The following is a 20,376-nucleotide window of genomic DNA, read 5'->3' as shown; positions in this document are numbered from 1 at the left end:
CATTGCTTAATAAATATAAAAATATATACTGGGTAATGCAAAAGGTGTTTTCTATGATATACTGCAGATTTAAGCACATCTTTGACTGGTTTTGAAGAGGCAACTTTTTCTGCCCAAGTTCAGGTAATTCACTTGAAGACTTTCCACAGCCTGTAGCAAGATTACTGTGGGAATGCAGAAATGATAAGTCAATTATTAAGCTTTCTGGTTGACAGCACCTCAGGCTTTAAAGAGCAAATTATTTCAGCATTGCATATACTTAAGTATGGACAGCATTTGCTACAGACCTCTATTACTGACAAAAGGCAGTACAGACAGATGTACTGTTTGAATTTGGTACCAGTTTAGTTGGAAATTGTGAACCACTTGCCCGCTGAGTCTACTTCATGACTGCTAGTTATGTTTTAATTGTGCCGGTTAAAAATCATGCTGAAAAAATTTACATTTGATAGGCAAAGTTAAGTTTGACTCCCATACTTGTCTCTCTGTAGGTTGCTAGAGGAAAGCATAAGGAAAGTAAGAAAAACAAGAGAATGAAAAGAGAAACTGCAGTTATGTTAAAAAAGAATTTAAGAAAAAAAAAAAAAAACGGAAACAAAGTTCTTTGTTTAATTTAGTGGCAAATATCAATCACAAATAAATTTTACGTGCTAACAATAATTATGTGATAATTTTTACTGAAGTCTTGCAAACTGTGTTAATATTAAATGCTTTTTATTTTAATAAGCTATTAGAAAACATAGTAATACAGGATGGGTTAGTGACAATCTCTCCCCCTCCCCCAATAAACAACTAAAGGTATAAACTGACTAATAGTAACTTCATTCTCAAAGTTTTTTTTTTTTTAAGGAAAAAACAAACAAACAAACAAAAAACCACTACCATAAAGCTGCACTATACTATAGTTTGGTTACATTGATAATGCTGGGTGTAGTTTTCTATACCTAGGCATCCAAATTATCTTTATTAGCTAATTCATTCCAGAAGCAAATTCTGTCTGCAAGCTTTAGGGTAAACTGAACAGTATATTACATAGATAGGATACCTCTAAATGATATAAATCTTGAAGATGGGCTCTCGGACCATGTGATGTCAGTCCTGTAATAATATATTAAGATTTATGCCACCTGTGTTAAAAACATGGATAATTATTGGTAAATACTATCATGACTGAATTTTTACTATAATATAGTGCAGTTTTACAAGCCTGGCATGGGCAATACCGTAGTTCTTTAAACTGAGAAATTAAAGATGTAATAATAAATATATGGCAACTTGAGTACTCTAGAAAAGGGGCAAAGATCAGAGCTCTGTTTAGCAGCAAAGAAAGGAAGTTTTATTCGTAAGTATAAGCACACCTGGTGAGTTAAATACAGGAGCTGAAGGGGCATTACATACAACTGTTTCAGCGAGCAATGTGTTATAGGGGTTGTTAGTGCCGTGGGGTCGAAGAAGAGGGTTTGTTAGTAGGTAATTGCCAGTCATTCCTAAAGCAAAGAAACAGAAAAAAAGAAATACATCAGTTCTCTTATTTTTGTGTTACAGTTGCAGTAAAGTACTTTTTGTATTCATCAAGGGTAGCAGACAAGTTGGCAATGGATTATCTGCTGAAATTTTCTGACTGTATTTGAACTACTAATTTGAAGGAGAAAGGGGAGAGGGAAGTTAAATTTCAGTAATTCACAGGTGCTTTCTAAGTCCCTCAAGTAAACACCTGCTGAGGATGACATTTACTAATTTATACAAAATCACTTTTAAACAAAAATGGCAATTAAATGCACAGAGATCAACATTATGTTTCAAGATGTTACTGCTTAATATTAAAAACCTAACCACTGAGGCCCAGAAGAGGGAATCTCAAACTTTCAGATTTACAGGTGTGGGATTATCCCTCATGAAAACATCTGTGTTAATATCAACTTTGACACAAGCAGGAGGAAAACAACTTTCACAAACAAGTAAAAAGTACGACACACTGCACAAAGCTTCTCTTAGTAAATGCGAGAGCACACATGCCAAGGGGGAAGAAAGAGACTGTGTGTATAATGAATGATTAGACCATTCACAAACTCCATATAGTAAGAATTTTCATTCCGTAATCTTATTTGCCAGGTTTCAAAAATGAATCATTGAATAATTCATTTCCTTTTTGATAGTCATCTTAACAGAATTAGGTAAAACATCAGAGCAATGGAATAAACACACATTTCACTCATTCTAATTGACAAATTACAAACCTTTCAATACTTATCAAACATATGTTTTGCATAGCTAATGTAATTTGACTAAAAATACTTTAAAATTCAAGTTGGTTTTGATGCCATACATACTCCTTTCTTCATTTTAAACCAGAATCTCAACAGAACAATGTCAACAGTGAAAAATGTCTTTAATATTTGTGATAAAATAGAACATGTTCTATTATATTACAAATCAATATATCAAAACAAATTACCTGGATAAATTACCTTTTTAAGGATATATATATATACATACACACAATAACATTTTTTTCATATCAAATTCAAATTTACTAAGCTTGCACTCAGGATTGTGTGTGTCTACGTGCACTTGTGTCCTCATCCTGCTTAATTATTTTATTTGCCAGCTTATTTTAAGTAATAATTCGTCATTTATACAAGTTTAAAATTGTAAACACATCAAAAATAGTAATTCAAATAGAAAAAACTGCTTTATAGATTCTCACGTATTTAACTAGTCGCTTATGAAAATTTACTATAAATGTTTTTGACACTTTTTTACTTTTGGAAAGAAGTGTAAAGTAAAATAATTTTACAAATAAGAATTTTCACCATAAATTGGCAGTTTAATGTGAATAGTAGTTATTCTAACTATATTAATGTTTTAAAAAGAAAACTTCCACAAATGTTTCAGAAAAGATAAATTTGTATTCACTAAAGGAAAATATTTTTAATCTGTGGCAAAATTTGTTCTTAGTAATTACTTTTTTCACCCTTATTCTGTTACTGTGGAGTTTAAAATTCTACTTTTTGCATTACATTATTGAGTAAGACGAATTTATATGTACTTTCATAAAGGATAAAAGTTGACTCAACAGGTTTAATAGCTTGTGAGATAAACCCATTTGAGAGGAAAAAAATCAGTATTTCTCTAGAGTTATTGTAAATTGGCAAAAAGGTACAAAATTTATATTGTAAACTCAAATTTTCCTAGTAACTGACCTTGATTAAGTGTTGAAGTGCTATTGATGTCACCTGAGATAAAAGAAGATTCAGACTGTTTTCTCACAGTGTCATTCCACATCCTTCTTATACGACTCTATTAATATAAAATAGCAAGACATATGTTATGTTAGTTTCCCCAAGCTCACCTTATGAAAGACACATAAAGATCTACCCTAAGCAATCTGTGGAGGATTATCTGGTGGCTGTTAAAAAAAAATGTGTGTTGATTCTGGTCTAAAACTAAGGAAGTCTAGAACTGAAGAACGAATATTTAATCCTCCACTCTTCGTGGAGATGACTGATTATTTAACAAACGTCTAGTGAGTACCCACCAGGAGTACCGTGCGATGTGACCTCAGGGTATCCCCCAAATGATCATATACATCTTAAAGAAGTTACACTTCTCAAAAATGATGTTCACGCCTAAAGAAACACCTTGAATAAATACTTAAGAAGAAATTAAGACCAAAAAACTAAAAGAGCAAGTATTTGCTACCTAGATCATTATAATGAGGAGACAATTAGTGCATGTGAACAGAACATGTCTCGGTAGGCTTTCGATAAAGAAGGTTAATTAAAGATGTTGTCAAATTCTTTGTTACCTGTGTGCCAGAGGAATACCGAGCACTAGTTCTGGTGGTTGATGCCTTCACTGAACTGTGGGGGCTCTCAGTCGGGAGGCCGCCGCAGCAATAGGAGTGTCTGAAGCACTTGCCGTATTCTTTTCGTACCTGTATTGAATAACCACGAGACCGAGAGATTAACACAAACATACCTGCTTCTCTCTGTCACTCTAATTAAATGAGCAGTGGAAACAACTGAGAAGAGTAAGTTCACGAACACTTTTCTGTGGAGCAAATAAATTGAATTTCTAAAATCAAGTTCAACTGAAAATGCTGAAATAGTCATCAGAAAAATCTTTGCCTCCCAGACTGGCTAGTAGGAGCTTCAAAATGTGATGTAATATGTGAAAATGTTTGATGTCTTATTGTTACACAAATGTTATTAATACATACATAATAATGTTTTAAAGCTTTATCTATATACTTAGCAACTCCGATTTTATATTTTATGCTAAGAAAAAAAAGGACAAAAATTCGAAATTTTCCTGCTTAATTACATTTAACCACTCATAATCCAGTCATTTAAGTTTCATACGCTTCATGTCCTTTTAGGTAGGTCAATACATAAACTTCTTTTACCGGATTGCACATTTTCGCGGGTAACCTCTTTATAATGACACGACTACTTTGGCACACGAATAAAGAAGAAAAGGACTTTGATACATATGCTATTAATTAGGATGGAATGTTTTCTTCATTTTCTGATGTGTCTAGCTTTAACATTTAGTGTAGAGAGTCTAAGATGCCTATTCACTTCATTAGCACACAAGGGAACTATTTATGCAATTTCCAATCACATTAATGTGTTACCCATGTAATTTCCCTTTTCCCCTGAAGCTAGGATATATGAATAGATAGGAAAGCTGTTAGACCTAAAGAAAGTTTAAAGTCAACTTTAAAAACTGAAGCCCCAAAAATTGTAAAGAATAGGGCCCCACTTAGAAAGGTGATGCAGAATTGGAAGGAGCGGAGAAGAGGGCTGGATTTTGTGCAGCTCTATTGGCCTATGAACAAGTTCTGCTCTGGCTTAGAGCCAGACTGAATTTAGAACTCTGCGTAAGAAATTACTTTCTTTCTTTTTTTTTTTTTAAATTTATTTATTTGATAGACAGAGATCACAAGTGGGCAGAGAGGCAGGCAGAAAAGAGAGGAGGAAGAAGGTTCCCCACTGAGCAGGGAGCCCGATGTGGGGCTCAATCCCAGGACCCTGGGATCATGAACTGAGCCGAAGGCAGAGGATCTAACCTACTGAGCCACCCAGGTGCCCCAAAGAAATTACTTTCCAGTAGGTTGCCAAAAACACTCAAAAAGACTCCTCCCTCCCTCCACTCTCCACCTCCCTTCCTCACCCAACACCATTCTATTCTCAGTATCTGCTTGCAGACGCAGGACTTTGACAATTATTCCTTGAAAAATTACAGAATTAAAGTTGCTAGATGACTTTTTAAACCCAAGTGCACTTGCATTTTCATCCTCTTAGCCTTATTTAACTACACCTATTAGAACAAATAACAATGGGCTTGAGCTTTCAAAGTATTTTCTTGGCCTAAATATGCTCACTCAAGCAGTATGAAGCATGATTTTAACTAACTCATTTTGTATCATATTCTTAGCCATTCATTCTGGCAGCACCCAACAGGACATACCCAAGACTAGGTAGAACGTGTTCAAAGGGAAGTCTAACACATTGTTCAAAAAATGTGATTTTTAATTAAAAAGCACAGCAATGGGGTGCCTGGGTGGCTCAGTGGGTTAAAGTCTCTGCCTTCGGCTCAGGTCATGATCCCAGTGTCCTGGGATCTCTGCTCAGCAGGGAGTCGGCTTCCTCCTCTCTCTCTGCCTGCCTCTCTGCCTACTTGTGATCTCTGTCAAATAAATACATAAAATCTTTACAAAAAAATAAAAAAATAAAAGCACAGCAAAATCTCTTTGTTCAATTAATACACATAACCTGTATGAGGAAATAATTCATGCTTTATGTTAAACACTTTTGGAAGAAATGATGATATGTGATCCTATACATGTATACAAAAGGCTCGTTTGTGTAAGGTAAAGTAAAAACCAAAGTAATTACAAGATTATACCTGTATAATGTTTAGAAAATTAAAGTTCAGTGTTATTAAATAACACCTGATACCTCACAATTTTTTTTTTTTGGACATTTCATGGCTATTAACTGCTCTGAAATGCTGTCTGACCAAGTCTATGGCAATCAAAATGGTATTTTATCCAAATAATACACTCCAGTGTTGGTTTTGCCTAATGCCTATATTGCTGTGAATGTACATTATCTGTCAGTATTGCACATCCCACTGTCATTATCTCAAAATTATAGCTTACTCAACAACTGATGGAAGTAACAACACTATCATCTTGTCAGGACTGAAAACATAATAGTTTTCACTTTCAAAATTCTATTTCGCTGTTCAATTTAGTGACCAACTAGTAATAACAGAATAAAAAGACTATATTAGATATGCAGGCAGAGAAAAGATGATACCTAGTTAAAAGGCGGCTAAGCTATTCTCTTAAGGTTTACATCTTCTTGCAAGTTTTTCATCTTTAACTTTAATTTTTGAATCATTTTTGCTGACTCCAGTTAACATAAAATCAGGACAAAATAATAAGATCTGAGATATTAAATTACTGGGTTTTAGATTTTTCATAACGACTCAAAAGGTAACATTAATTTTTTGTATGTCTGGTGCTTTTAAAATCAAGGTCATTTATCCTTATGTTCAATTTCGTTTTGAAACACTGCATTCCCTTCATCAAGCAAAAAATGAGATTATTTAACCTTTTTAAAAAATCTTGTATATATATATATATTTTTTTAAGATTTTAGTTATTTTTTCATGAGAGAGAGAGAGAGGCAGAGGCAGAGGCAGAAGGAGAAGCATGCTCTCTGTAGAGCCAGGAGCCCAATGCAGGACTCGATCCCAGGACCCTGGGATCATGACCTGAGCCGAAGGCAACACTTAACCAACTGAGCCACTGAGCCACCAAGGGGCCCCCGTCTTATATACCGTTTGCACAAAGCATGTTTGTAGACCCCACTAGCAAAGAAGAAATCTTAACATCAGTGTCTAATATTTTCAAAGTGAGATCCAAAAAGATGATTGGTATTGACTTATTTTATATGTGAAGCCTGAATTTCCAGACATGTGTGACAATTAATTTATGATTAAAAATGATTCTATTTCATAATATGTCAGCTGTAAAATTGTAAAATCGTCTCCATTTCATCTCTGATTTTCAAACCAAAGAACAAACAACTAGAATCCGTAGGTGTCTTCACTTACTTTCTTTTGGAGAGCACAGTGAAAGATGAAAATGAACACTCCCTGGAAAGCATTAAAGATGGTGAAGAGATATGCCATCACAATAGTCTCCTCATTAATAAAAAGCAACCCAAATGACCAGGTTAGGCCAAGAAGACATAGGAGAGCAAAAGCGCCAAGCACCCAAGACCTGAAAAAATAAAGTGAATTTTATTAACAAGTCCAATGAGAGAACACCACATCACACTTAAATATCAACATATCAGTAGTAGCGGTTGACTTTCTCTATGTTCACATTCAAATTCAACAGCATTTTGGCTTTAACCTTTCATTGATTAGAGAAAGAACAATAGCATTTAGTACTGCAGCCTCCAGTGAAAACAGCAACAGCAGGTATGACCTTTTCTTACTCCAGCATTAACAAGGTATCAGAACTATATTAAAATACAAGGTGTAAAACATCCCCCGTGACTTTATTGTCTTTTATGTGCATTTTAGTCAAAGAAATTAAGGAGTCCTTAATGAGTTTACTCCTGTCTTTTTATCCCTGTGGTGCACTCATGACACTGAATAATGTGACACATACAGAAAGGTTAAATGGCAGATAATCACTTCACACCTAAACTGCAGATTCTAATAAACTGATCTTAGGTGAGCCTAAGGTATTTTAACTAAAGCATGAAGAAGCCTCGCTGAAATGGGACAAAAATATGAGAACAACTTCAAAATAAAATAATTTTGGAGAGATTTCATCATGAATAGCTTAAGGAGAAAAGAACTGTAGAAAATAGGACGGAATGGAAAGGATTTAAAGTCAGTGCATTCCATGTCTAACTAATGATCTTACTTGATAAATGGCTTATTATCTTCATAGCTAGAAAGCATTATAAGCAGAAAAGAGAAACAAAATTATTAGACAGAATTAAAATAGAAAGTAATAAGAAAGCATTTATATATTTTATAAATTAGTCAAAATTAAGAAAGTCAAAATGCAGAGGCAAGCAATTAAAAAATAAAGGCATATTATAGTTTTAAAATACTACAGCAAATTAGATATTCCAAAATAACTATAAAAATTAAGGGCAATTCATGATATTGACGGATTTGTAAAAAATATAAATCATGCCATAAATTTGTTAATGTAGGGTTCTACCTTACCCAGGTAAGTCCGTATTATAGTAGCCATCACAAACACGGTAATTACTGGTGTAGATGAGAAGACAGAAAGAGGAAAAGGAAGAAAAGAGAGAGATGCTAAAGATTAGCTCTCTCTCTTACCATGCAACATGCAATGAAGCTGGCACTAACCTATCTAAAACATCTAATTTTTTAAAAGAAAAATTACCTTTACTATAGATCTGCCATTTTTTACATTACAAATATTTTTCACATTATAACCAGCTTGAATAATACCTCCTCAAATCTTAAATTAACTCCTATCTAAAAGATAACTCTGAAAATCCTTCCATAAATGACTTAATGAATCAATAGCTATCAATCATTTAATTAGATAGCATTTGCCATTGATAGGATATTGTAGTTTTTATTCAATATTGAAATAAAGTAAACATTTCTTCAATTATCATGAAAAACAACAGATAATCTCCAAGTTAACAATAGTAATAGAGTAAATTATCTTAGGAAAACAAGATTAGAAGTAGAAACTGCTCAGAATCCTTAAATCAAAAAAGTCATTTAACAAAACAAACTTAATATCATCATATCAGCCATGCAAACAGCAACATCATTTTGAACTGCATTTTAAATTTAAATGAAACTGCTACAGTGATACGGAATTTCCATAAAGCCACTGAAACAATTTCTTGGCTCTAGATCAAGACAGAAATCATTATCTAATTTTTGACCAATGTCTGTGACATGGTTAACAGTGAGACTCAACCTTGATCAGTAAAACTTCATTCTGAATAATTTCTACAGTTGAAGGAAAGCATTTATGTATTCTCAGTGGAGGGTATCTTTTACTTAGTTTGTCAAGCACGAAAATTAAAATACTAAATACTTACTTAATGTTTTCCAACCTGCTAGAATCTGGTTTCAAAGTGTTTGAGTGCTTCACCATTTTGCATAATGTGATCACCAGGAAGATAATATTTAGCTGTTACAACAAATAAAGAATTAGACCACTGTAACCACAGAGTATAAAAATGAGCAAGTTTTGCAAATACACTTAATGAGTTAATGCAGCTAAATATCAATGACATGAGTATATAGTAGACATTCACTGACTCAGTTTTACATAGGCAATGATCAAGTGGAGTCTAAATAAAAAATACTCCAGCTATGTATGATCGATTTTTTTTAATAGATCATTTGACATGAAATTACAACCTCATTAAATCAGCATCATGTGGTGATGATTAAATAAATTAGAAAATCTAAATTAGTTTCTTTAGCTAGAGGTACTCCAGGGCCTAAAAGCCATCCAATGGAAACACTGAAGTGAATTCTTCAGAAGGGACATTTACATCATGTAGCTTACAAGGACTGTGGGATTTGGGACCCTAAGACTTAGCTAAGAGTCTAGCTTTTGATTTTGACTGATTAGAGAAAGATAATCACATTTGTATGATCTATTTGTAAGGTAATTGTGAGAATCAAATGAAATAAAATATATGAAAAATTATGAAAAAATACATGAAAAATATTTATTAGTTCCAGAAAGACAAACTTTTAAAATATTTATATATTTGCTACTAAATGGTTAAAAGCCATCAGTCCTTTTGTTCTTATGCCTCTCTGATGAATGGGCGTAGGTAAATTCTGAAGAAAGGCTGCTTTGAGTCCCTCTAAACACTGAGCTGTGTAAAGAATCTAGGTGCAAACAAAAGCAAAAAGAGGGAAGATGGAACCAGACATGGAAGGAAGGTTTGGGAGGTCAACATGAGTGAACTGAGAAGAAAAGACATGTTTTGACTGGAGAGAGATAATGTTTGCAATTTTGCATTTGGTTGTACAGAAACCTAGCAGAATGCCGGACAGAGGGAAGGCAGTTCCATTTTTACGCTCTAAAAACAGAAATAAGCCTGATCACTCCTGGATTTCTTTGACATTTTATTTACTCCCGATTATTACTTTTAAAAAGACAAAACAAAATTATATTTTGTGAGCTTTACTTGGCTTAGACAGTGCAAGCCCCGATGGTGTATTCAGGAAAGAACAAATAGGGACAAAGGCAATTCCTTGGTGGTAAACATTCAACATAATTTTGTTATAGTAAGATGATCACTTTTACTGAGTCACAATACCATCTGATAAAATGATAATGCTGTTTTACTCATTCATCACTACTTCTGATTTTGTAATTAGGAAAGTTTATATAGGGCAATAAATAAAATTTCCAAGTCGTTCCTAATGAGGAGTTTAGGAACACAGTGAAGGCTTTCATCTAAGCTGTTTATCACTCATTTTGTCAACTGTGCCTTATTGTTTCTCTTAGATGTAGAATTTCCTCTTAAGGGATAAAATGAGGTCAATGGGTATAATTTGCAAGTGTTGGCAGATAGCATTCTATTGTTTCATGTTAATTACTTAATATTAACAAAAGAGGGACAAAAGAAACTCTCTGTTTAAAACACCTACTTAAACATGAACTTATTAAAAAACTTGTCCAGAGAAAAAGCAAACAAATATGTAGAAACACTAGCTTTATATTCTAATGATTATTCCAGGTGGTCACATATAAATAAATGTTTACATTTTCAGAGATATTATAATATAATGCAATTCATTCAACTAATATGTATTGGCCTTACTGCTCCATACAAGAATGTGCCTATTGTATTGCACGTAAGATACAATTTCTACTTTTGAAAAGTTAGGGAGATCCTTCTGATAGGACAGTAAATAGCTGACTTAGTTTCTAAAGATGATGGTACAGTACATCTCTAATTTTTTAAAGGCAAAATCAACAGTGTTTTTACTTTTTATTTTATGCAACACTAGGTCTTAACTAGTAAAATTAGAGAATGGTTACAAATAAGATCTCCAAATATTCTAAAAACAATCCAAACAAAATGCAAATAAACACTGATGCAACTCTTAGGGGAAAAAAGCTGCCTTGTAGATTCAGATTTAAAATCCTTTAAACTTCTGGACCCTTCCTTTTGAATGTCGTAATATAACCATTTCTTTCTTTCACTCCGTAATTCTGGACTTTGGGTTATTTATTCCCCCTTCCTTTTCTTGTACAATTTCATAAAACATATAGGGCCACAATTTGGTGTTCATCACTTTCTAAGCATGTTAATTACCCCTCAGGAATAAATAGTAGTGGTAGTACACTCCAGGAAGGAAAAAGTTATACAACTTCTTTGTAAAATTGTATAATGTAAAAACTACAAGAAAATAAAGAATGCGAATTTGGAAAAATGTGGATGTATAAGGTATTATGTTATGAAAAGAAAAGGAGTACAAAATGTGAAATCTTGAAGATGAACACATACCAACATTTTTCAATGAAGATGACCATGTTAAAATTCTGAAGTAAAATAGTTACTTCAGAACTAACACATTTTCAAATAAAACTGAAATGGAAATGGAGTTCACCCACTGAAGAACAGAATTAAATTTAAATGTGATACAAAGCCATTTCTTTCTTTCTTTCTTTTTTTTAAGACTAAGAATTAACCAAGTTGAATGTGAACAGAAAGCCTATCTTATTTAATCCTTAAAAAACAACCTGGTAGATAGATACCTCTTCTCTCCTTCCTCTCGTATCACTCTACTGAGGATTGTTAACATTATATATGCGTTAGGTTCTTCTTTCTAGTTACAAATATAGTACATTCACTTATAATAATCCTATGTCCAGAGGTAACAGGAAGCACTTGGAGAGTCAGTTTACATTCTAAGATGTTAAGTACCTTGCCAGAGATTACTTAGGTGCTATAATATCAGTGCTGGGATTTAATACACTTTGTGATGGCTCCATAGTCGAGCAACTTTACAGATAGAATTAACCAGTTTATTCTGGTGAGAAAAGTAAGAGTCTCTCCTAGCAAAGCAAAAACGTACTAGTTTTTTATTAAAAAAAAAAAAAAAGATTCTACATCTAGAAAGAGTCATGCATTTTAGAAATCACTCAGAGATGAGTGAGTTGAAGATAAATAATAAATTCATATACAAAATACAGCCTCAAGGAAATTCTGAACATAAGGGATGTGCTCTTCAAATGATTTCTACCTGATCGACTTGCTAGAATAATGAATTCTCTATTTCTTTGTTAAACACTACTATCCCATGATCAGCAAATGACTAAAATGTCCACACACTCCTACTCCCAGTAGACAAACAGTATGTTTAACAGTTAGTTCTGTTTTCTCAAACCTGTTTGTGTTCCACTCACATAACTAAACATCACACAAACTCATAATTGAGTCCAAAAAAGGACTGTCATTTCTAACTTAGTAGAATTGAATGTTTCAAAAGATGTTTTAAAAGAGAATCTTTTAAAAAAACAATTAAAATAGTAGAAAAATAATCATAAAACCACAGATTTTTGCACTCAAATTGTTTCACGAATATCTGTGATTTCTCCAATTTAAAAAACCAAACAGAAGAATTATGATTAGCACTCTAAAATTTAAGTTGCCAAGAAATTTATAGTTAAATCCAATACTAATTTAGACTTCGAAATACAACTTGAAAATATACAAATAATGAAGCAATGGTGTCTTCAACAGGACAAAAATACCATCATTTCAAGAAAAACTAATTATGAAAAAAAGCACACAAGACATACTATAAACCATAAAACACAACAGGGAAAAAAAAAAAAAAAAGCTAAACACAAGGTACTTTTCTTTTCCCCAAATCCACATTAAAAACTTCACTGATTTGGGCGCCTGGGTGGCTCAGTGGGTTAAAGCCTCTGCCTTTGGCTCAGGTCATGGCCCCAGGGTCCTAGGACTGAGCTCTACATGGGGCTCTCTGCTCAGTAGGGAGCCTGCTTCCTCCTCTTTCTCTGCCCGCTTCTCTGCCTACTTGTGATCTCTGTCAAATAAATAAATAAAATCTTTAAAAAAAAATTTCACTGATAATGTGTTTATTAGTCTTACTAAAATAATGAAAAAGATACTTATGTCATTTAGGTATTGAATATCTTAATATGTTATCACCAATATGTATGACAGTAAAATGCTTTCTGGAATTAAATAGAATAAATCCTGAAATGTAAACAATTTTTTAAAAGGAAGTTTTAGAGTTCTTTCTTTCTCTCCAGTGCTAAAAAATACACATAAATTTTCATAGAAAAAATATTGTTGGCTGTGATCTTTTTCAGAGGTGATAACACTTCATAAGAGTCATGATTCTGTAGAGTAAAATATTTTTTTCCCTCTCTTCTTTGCCATTCTCTTAAAAAGTGACTAAGGGAATCAGAACAAGAAATCGAAGGGCAAATAGAAATATCTTTGATTAAGTCTATCATTCCAAACAGTCACAGGCAATAAAAAGTTAGTTTCAAATGAATTACTGATTGCAAATCTGACTTGTTCCTTCTTTGCATTTTCCCCATAACACAAATGGCTCTTTCCAGACATAAACTTCTGGGCTGCTGCTGCTGCTTTTTTTTTTTTTCTTTTCTTTTCTAATTAGAGTAAGTGATCTCTTTCTCCTCACTTTTATTTCCTCTCAATTTATTTTCCTGCATTTGGTATGCATTTAAAAAATAAAAGAAATCCCAACCATCAAAGGAATTTCTCCTATTTCTTCCTGGAAAGCAGGCAAAAAGCCAGGGAGAGAAGAATGTCTCTATCGTCCGAGTGCTGCTCTTCTCCCCTCAAATTCCAATGCAACCACTTTTTGTCCACTTGCTTTTTTTGTTTCTTTCTTTCCAACTTGAATACCAGTAACCTTAAACAGAGTACATATTTTGGGATAGGTTGAAAGGCATTACGCATCAGTGAGAAAGGAAAAAGACGGAGTTCCAACTCTGTATACAAAGAACCTGGAAAGTGCATGTCATGACTCAATCATTCACAGAGAAGTCACTAGTAAGTACAGCTGTAGGACTGTGTTACATACGAAATACCAACCCACCAAGCTTAACGCCCACACTGATGATTAATTTTAGAGATGAAGCAACTCATCCAGGAATTAATCCGATTTTATCTTTGCTGTGTGTGTGTTTATGTGTGTACACACAGGTAAACAGGTAAACAGGCATCTCTTAATGGAATTCTACGTGAAAGAGATGGCAGATTCAGAAGAAACAGATTTTCCTATTCAGCTAAATAGAGTTAATTGCCAAATGGGGTACTCCTTCTCTTGTAATGACAAATAAGACTCTTTCACTTATCTCAAAATAATAATTTCATGAGTTCCAGTACAGATAATCTGCCAGTATCATTTGCTGCTTGATGACAGGGCATAGGCAACTACCCACCCATACCGGGACACGAAAATCAAAGGACTTGGAAACAAGCAGAGGGAACCAACGATGGTGGGAGCGCACCGTTTGCTTTAGAGTCATCAACCTGCTCAATTGAATCACATCCGTCTGAGCTTAGCAGCTTAAAATTCATTCCACAGCTCGCAGTGCTGACATGGATATGATAAGACAGAAGAACAGAAACACCACTCTGAAGTAACCTAACTGAACTGCACATGTTCTGACCCTTTTTGTCCTCCCTGGAGCTTTTGCTACCTAGCAAATGCAACTCTAAACTGCACTTGTATCTCCAGATCTTTCCTCTTAGCCGAGCAGAAGCCCATTTCTCCCTGGGACTAGCAGCCAGAGAGGTGTTCTCTGAAGAAGACTTCTAAATGAGTGTGTGAGCTGAACTCTTACTGAACTGAATTAATTATTAACGATGCAGATGGAGCTGTCCAAATGATAAGAACAGCTCCTGACGTGTCATGATCCAAGCTTTCATTAAACCATTTCAGGCATACTAATGGTTTCCCACTGCTCATTACTTACAAGCACTTTTCTCATAGATATAATAACTCTAGTGCCTGTAGGCAAGACAGTCTATAGAAATACAGAAGCAAGAAGTTTTATCTTCCAGAGCATGTTATTTTTCTTCATAGAACATTATAAAAAGCATACACTTACTTAATATTACTAAGTTAAATGGCTTCAATTCAGAAAAGCTGGAAATGCAAAATTCCAAAAGGAACACAATCCCCTTCCGGGAATTGTAATGAGTACTTTTTGTTCTAAGAGTACTCCTTAAAAGGGTAGTATATAATGGAATTTATGTTACTAAGATTTGTGTTTGTATTGACTTTTAAATATCCTTTCTCATCAGAAGGATGTTATGTGTTATAAATATAATAACATTCGACAAACATGAACAATCATATATCTCAATTTAGGTTATGCATGATGTTTTACACCTCTATACCACTCTTTGCCTCTCTGCATCGGGAGAATTAGAGGACAAAGCAGCTGCAGGACAATTACTCCTAGGATCTATATTGTCAAAACAGCTACTTGCTGTGTTTGGGTTTTGTAGGGTTTTTTTTCCCCCTTAAAGTTGGGAACACCATTCCTCAAAGCCCTTCACATTTCAACCTAAATGATTGGGTACAGGAGAACAATGACGACAAAACTAATAAATAACAGTAGGGTTCACACTGTAAATGGGCAATATAATGTCCTTCACTTCTTTTCTTACTAGAAGCTGAGTATATGTGAACATTAATGTCTTCTGTCCAAGTGAAAGAAATTTTAATACTCTAAAGTAAAAAAAAAATTAATACTCTAAAGTCAGTATTTATTTTTAGATGGAAATGAACAAAACTAGTACAACAGAAGTTAACACATACTTTTATAGATTAGATTATCTCTGAAATGGTCTTTATAATTTTCAAAGTTATCAATATGATTAGCTAAGGGTTCAGGGGGAAAAAAAGAGAAGCGTGTGTCTTTAAGGATCATGCCACTTCAATTCAGCTGTTTACCATTTAATTTGAGAGTGGTTTAGGCTATGTTAACTTAAATTAACCGAGAACTAAAATGAGAGTAATCATTTGGATTGATTAATTCTGGTGAGAAATAAGCTTTCCTAGGAAGACTTGAGAATGATTTACTGGCTTGATTCATACAGGCATTCATCTCAAATTTTCCCTTTGCTTTGTGTAAGTGTATAATTCATTTTAAAGACAAAAGTACATACATTTGAAGTGGTTTTAAGTCTCCTTGAACTACTACATTTTTTCTCCTCAATTTTATGAAACACTAGTTAAATACAGAAATATCCTAATAAGTTCATGTGTATCACTTCTTTTAAAAAGTCCTTAAAATAGGTATTTAAAAGATAATATTTAAACTTGCTTATGTTTCCCTTTCAATCTTATAATGGTCAGTAGCATCTATCTGTAACAACATAATGCTAAAACTCAGTGAAAAGTTTTAAATACCGAAAACCAAATATTTTAGCTACATCCTTTTATTTCAACTATATTTCAAATAGTTGGCTAATGATAATGTAAGCAGTTAAAAAACACCTATGTCATGTTATATTTAACGGGTAAACAATTTATTTTTAAAAAATTTCTTGAAGACCATTATTTTTATTTGGCATTTGAAAAGTAACTTTATTTCTTTTTGAGTTTAAAATTGATTTAAGACTCAGTTATTAGTCTAAGCTTAAAAAATTTTTTTGTGCTCTAAAAAGCTTAGGGTGTGGACATTTATTTAAAAGCACTAAATTATTATGTGGAAATTAATATAAGAAGTATTAAGCTGATGTTCTTTCAATTCCACAAAACATTCGTTTAATTTATAAATGCACATAACTTGATACAGGGCTAATATACAGATTTTGGAGACAAAACTCCTGAACCACAACTCTTAGCAAAAACTCCACTACCCAAAACCAAAATACACTATACATTTCAGTTATTCCTTTCTAATTATTAAACTAGGCCCGAATCATGCAATCTAAACATAATTTACATATTTTTTTTAGATTATGACATGCATTGTAGCAAACTATATTAGATAAGAAAAAGTATTTTTTAGAGGAAAAAGGATTTTTGAAATAGACCAATCAGCAAGTACATAAACTCTCAATAATGGTATAACATTTAAGGTATACACGCAGTTTTATCCTGTAGGTTAGGCATGTTTATAAACCCTTGAATGCACAGATTAATTAAAAATAAAACCAGTTATCTTTGTTTCAGTGGCACTACAAAAGCAGCAAGCTAAAAATGAAGGGAAAACAGAGTTTGCTTACCAGAATAATGAAGGTAACTGGTCCAATGAAACTCCATATAAAATAGTTATCAACATGAAGCCAGCAACTATTATGAAAAGAAGAGTATGTATTAAATAGCTTCAATGGATCCTCAACATTACCAAAAATCTAGACTTCTTAAAAATCTAACAAAACTATCTTTATATCTGCCTTTGAAAATTCATTTGTCATGGCTAAGAACAATTTTAATAATTCTGAGTTGGCTTTGATATAAAGAGTAGTAATTTATTTACTTCAGCTTACTGTTTTTCATTTCAGGTTTTAAATTTGGTAAAGGCATTCATTATTCTGCTCGTATGGGATAAACAATAAACCCCACTACACCCCAATCCCTAAATCTTAAGACCTCTGACTATATCAAGGAAAACTTGAAACTCAATATTCCAAATGGTCTCATCATTTTAAAGTTCTTATCTTCAAAATTTGCCTTTCAGATCAATATCTGAGCGACAGTGTTTAACCCTATGAAACAAAACAGACAAAATATTCAGCTGTTATGCCTGTTTCAAAACAGCACAGCATAAATATAATACCTCAGCTGGGAATGGATGAATACGAGATAAAAAAAATCAAAGCATAGCACTCATATAGTATTAGAGTAAATGATGCATAAACTTATTAAGACAGATTTTACTTAGTGGTTCATTTTTCATATAACATTGAATCCCCACTGAATTTTTTTTACTTGTCTTTCATCATCTGTTTAGTCAAAAAGCTTTCTTTAGTCCAAGGAATCTTTATATAACTAATTTTATCAAAGGCAAATATAAGCAGAATTGGGAGGCAAATTCATGCTCCTAGCAAATAAAAGTCTTACAAATATGGCTATGTCTACCTTCTGTCATTTTCCATAAATATCTATATTTTTTATAAATGAAAGACAGTGACTTATTTTAATCCTTTTAAACTGCCTGACAAAATATTATCAAAGTAGAACATATGGGATGGAATGTGCTACTGTCACAATTCAGAATGAGAGTTAGCTAGAGGGTCGACTGCACAAAGAGAGCTAATGAAGCATTAGGTTAAAACTGAGTAGTTAAACCTGTCAGATGCTTTAAGTTCAGAAGAATTTTTACTTAATATCTTTCTAAGGCCAAAAAGTTATTTACTTTTTCAATTTGTTTCAGGTCAATCTTTTGTGTTAAGAAGAAAGTCCATAATTTAGAATCTGCCTTGCCAGAGTACAAATCCTCTGAACCTAGAAAATTACAAAAGACTTGATTGTAATTTGTGCACGGCATGCCCATTCTCTTACCAATAAAGCTTTCAGATGCTATTTTAGTCTGTCAGGGACCCTCACTGACAGCTAACAGGCTTTAAAAAATTATTCACTTGAAAAACACTCAGGTCGCTTGCAATTACTTACGCTTTTTCTGTTCCATAGCTCTTATAGTCAATAGCAGCTGAAACCCCAACCACGGTGGCAGGAAACAAGTAACCAGCAACATAATAATATTTCTTCCTTGAATATTCACTTTCAAACACTTCAACCAACATCAGGTAGAGCTGTACACCTTCTAGACACATCCAAGCAAAAGCGGCCAAAAAGAAAAAGTGTAAAAGTCCTGCAAATATTGGACAAGCAATCTAGAAAGGAAAAGAACAAAAAACCCAAGAGAGAACACATGAATATAAGCAGGGCACCCCAAAATGATGCAATATTCACTGACAGTGCTCATGATTGTCTTTAAAATACAACATTATTTAGAGTAAATGTTTCTTAAAAAAAAATTTTTTTTTAACAAATGGAAATGAGTTCTAAACACTACAAATTTGAAGAGTTTAATGCTTAATAGAGCACAATGGCAGGAGTGCTAGAAAGTTCATCACTGTGAGACCCAACTATTTTTAGTAAAATTAAGTGTAAATAAGAAAATACATGTTAATTTCCTTTCTACAATTATCCACTATTAAATCTGAATAATCTACTTACAGATTATTTGCTCCATATGTCTTTAGAACAATTGTTTCCAAGTATATTATTTTTATTTTTTCAGTAACAGAATTTAAAAATTCACTTTAGTGATGAATACCCTGGATCTAATTCCTAACATTCTTTTCCTGTCATATGCGGAGCATTCTTAAAATTCATCCCGGTACAGATGAATACAGGGTAAAGCATTAACTACTGATTAAGTACTATTTCTGACACGGAGGCCTCCTGATGATGAACAAATTGCTCAGAAGACGAAGAAATGATCACTGACCAGAATGACTATGTAAGCAAAATGAAAACTGTAAAAATAGGATCTTTTCATTTCAGTGTCCCTGGCGCTCTTCTATTCAAATTACGTGTCTTAATAACAACCCAGAAAAATGCAAAAGCACCTTGATGCAAGAAATGAGTTCGCTCATAATAATAATACCTTACGATTACGCTTTTATTACAAATTATCTGCCAAGATCACCATTATCAACTTTATTGTTACAAGATCAAATAAATATCTATATAGGCATCGTGTGTGGATTCACAACTGGTATAGTAATTGTCAGAGATCCAAGGGCGATAAGCTGAAGGGGTGCTTACCATGTATTTCGTCTTGTCAATGCCTATTAGGAAAATAAATTCCGCAATGAAAAGGTTGATACAAAGGTTCTTGTGAATAGTATTGCGGTCACTCTGCAGACCACGGAAAAAGCAGAAGGTGAAGATGCATATAGCCAGGCAAACAAGGGAAATGACAATTCCCACCCAGGTGATGACTGTAAGGAGTAATTCGTGAACTCCATCTTTGTACTGAAAACAAAAATAGTATGAGGAACATTAGTATTCCTGCATTGCTTCAACTAAAAGGTTAAGATAGCTTTCACCATGGTAGCTCATCTTTTACTACCAAACTCTATGAATATTCTTATGTGTTCAAACAGGGCTCAAAGCTAAAATGAAAACTTGATCACATAACAGATCATTCTTATCTTATATCCAAAGAATGACCTAAGAAAGTGAAAGATTTTACCTAGAAAATAATGCAAGAATCCTATCATTTCAAAATAACGGCTGAAATAATTACCTACGTAAACCCAGATATTTATA

General features: G+C 33.3%; 1 protein-coding gene across 35 annotated transcripts in view; it reads right to left on the bottom strand.

Annotated features, from left to right (window-relative positions):
- Window positions 1-20,376, bottom strand: part of ADGRL2 (adhesion G protein-coupled receptor L2) — a 613,413-nt gene that overhangs the window by 4,038 nt on the left and 588,999 nt on the right. For 10 of the 35 annotated variants that reach the window (XM_044238560.1, XM_044238548.1, XM_044238533.1 and 7 more), the window contains 9 exons: window positions 19,870-20,079; window positions 18,709-18,929; window positions 17,319-17,385; window positions 9,135-9,226; window positions 8,269-8,313; window positions 7,132-7,300; window positions 3,809-3,937; window positions 3,204-3,300; window positions 1,359-1,487 (listed from right to left, as the gene is read on the bottom strand). In XM_044238560.1, the coding sequence (XP_044094495.1) occupies window positions 1,359-1,487; window positions 3,204-3,300; window positions 3,809-3,937; window positions 7,132-7,300; window positions 8,269-8,313; window positions 9,135-9,226; window positions 17,319-17,385; window positions 18,709-18,929; window positions 19,870-20,079 (1,159 nt within the window). Of the gene's footprint in view, window positions 1-281; window positions 496-1,044; window positions 1,128-1,358; window positions 1,488-3,203; window positions 3,301-3,808; window positions 3,938-7,131; window positions 7,301-8,268; window positions 8,314-9,134; window positions 9,227-17,318; window positions 17,386-18,708; window positions 18,930-19,869; window positions 20,080-20,376 lie in introns of those variants that run through there. The other 25 variants (XM_044238561.1, XM_044238553.1, XM_044238540.1 and 22 more) reach the window with 10 other exon arrangements.

Source organism: Neovison vison, chromosome 2 (assembly GCF_020171115.1).
Source record: "Neovison vison isolate M4711 chromosome 2, ASM_NN_V1, whole genome shotgun sequence".
Taxonomy (NCBI): Eukaryota; Metazoa; Chordata; class Mammalia; order Carnivora; family Mustelidae; genus Neogale; species Neogale vison.
Note: the sequence above shows the minus strand (reverse complement) of the source record. Positions and strands in the feature narration are given on the sequence as shown.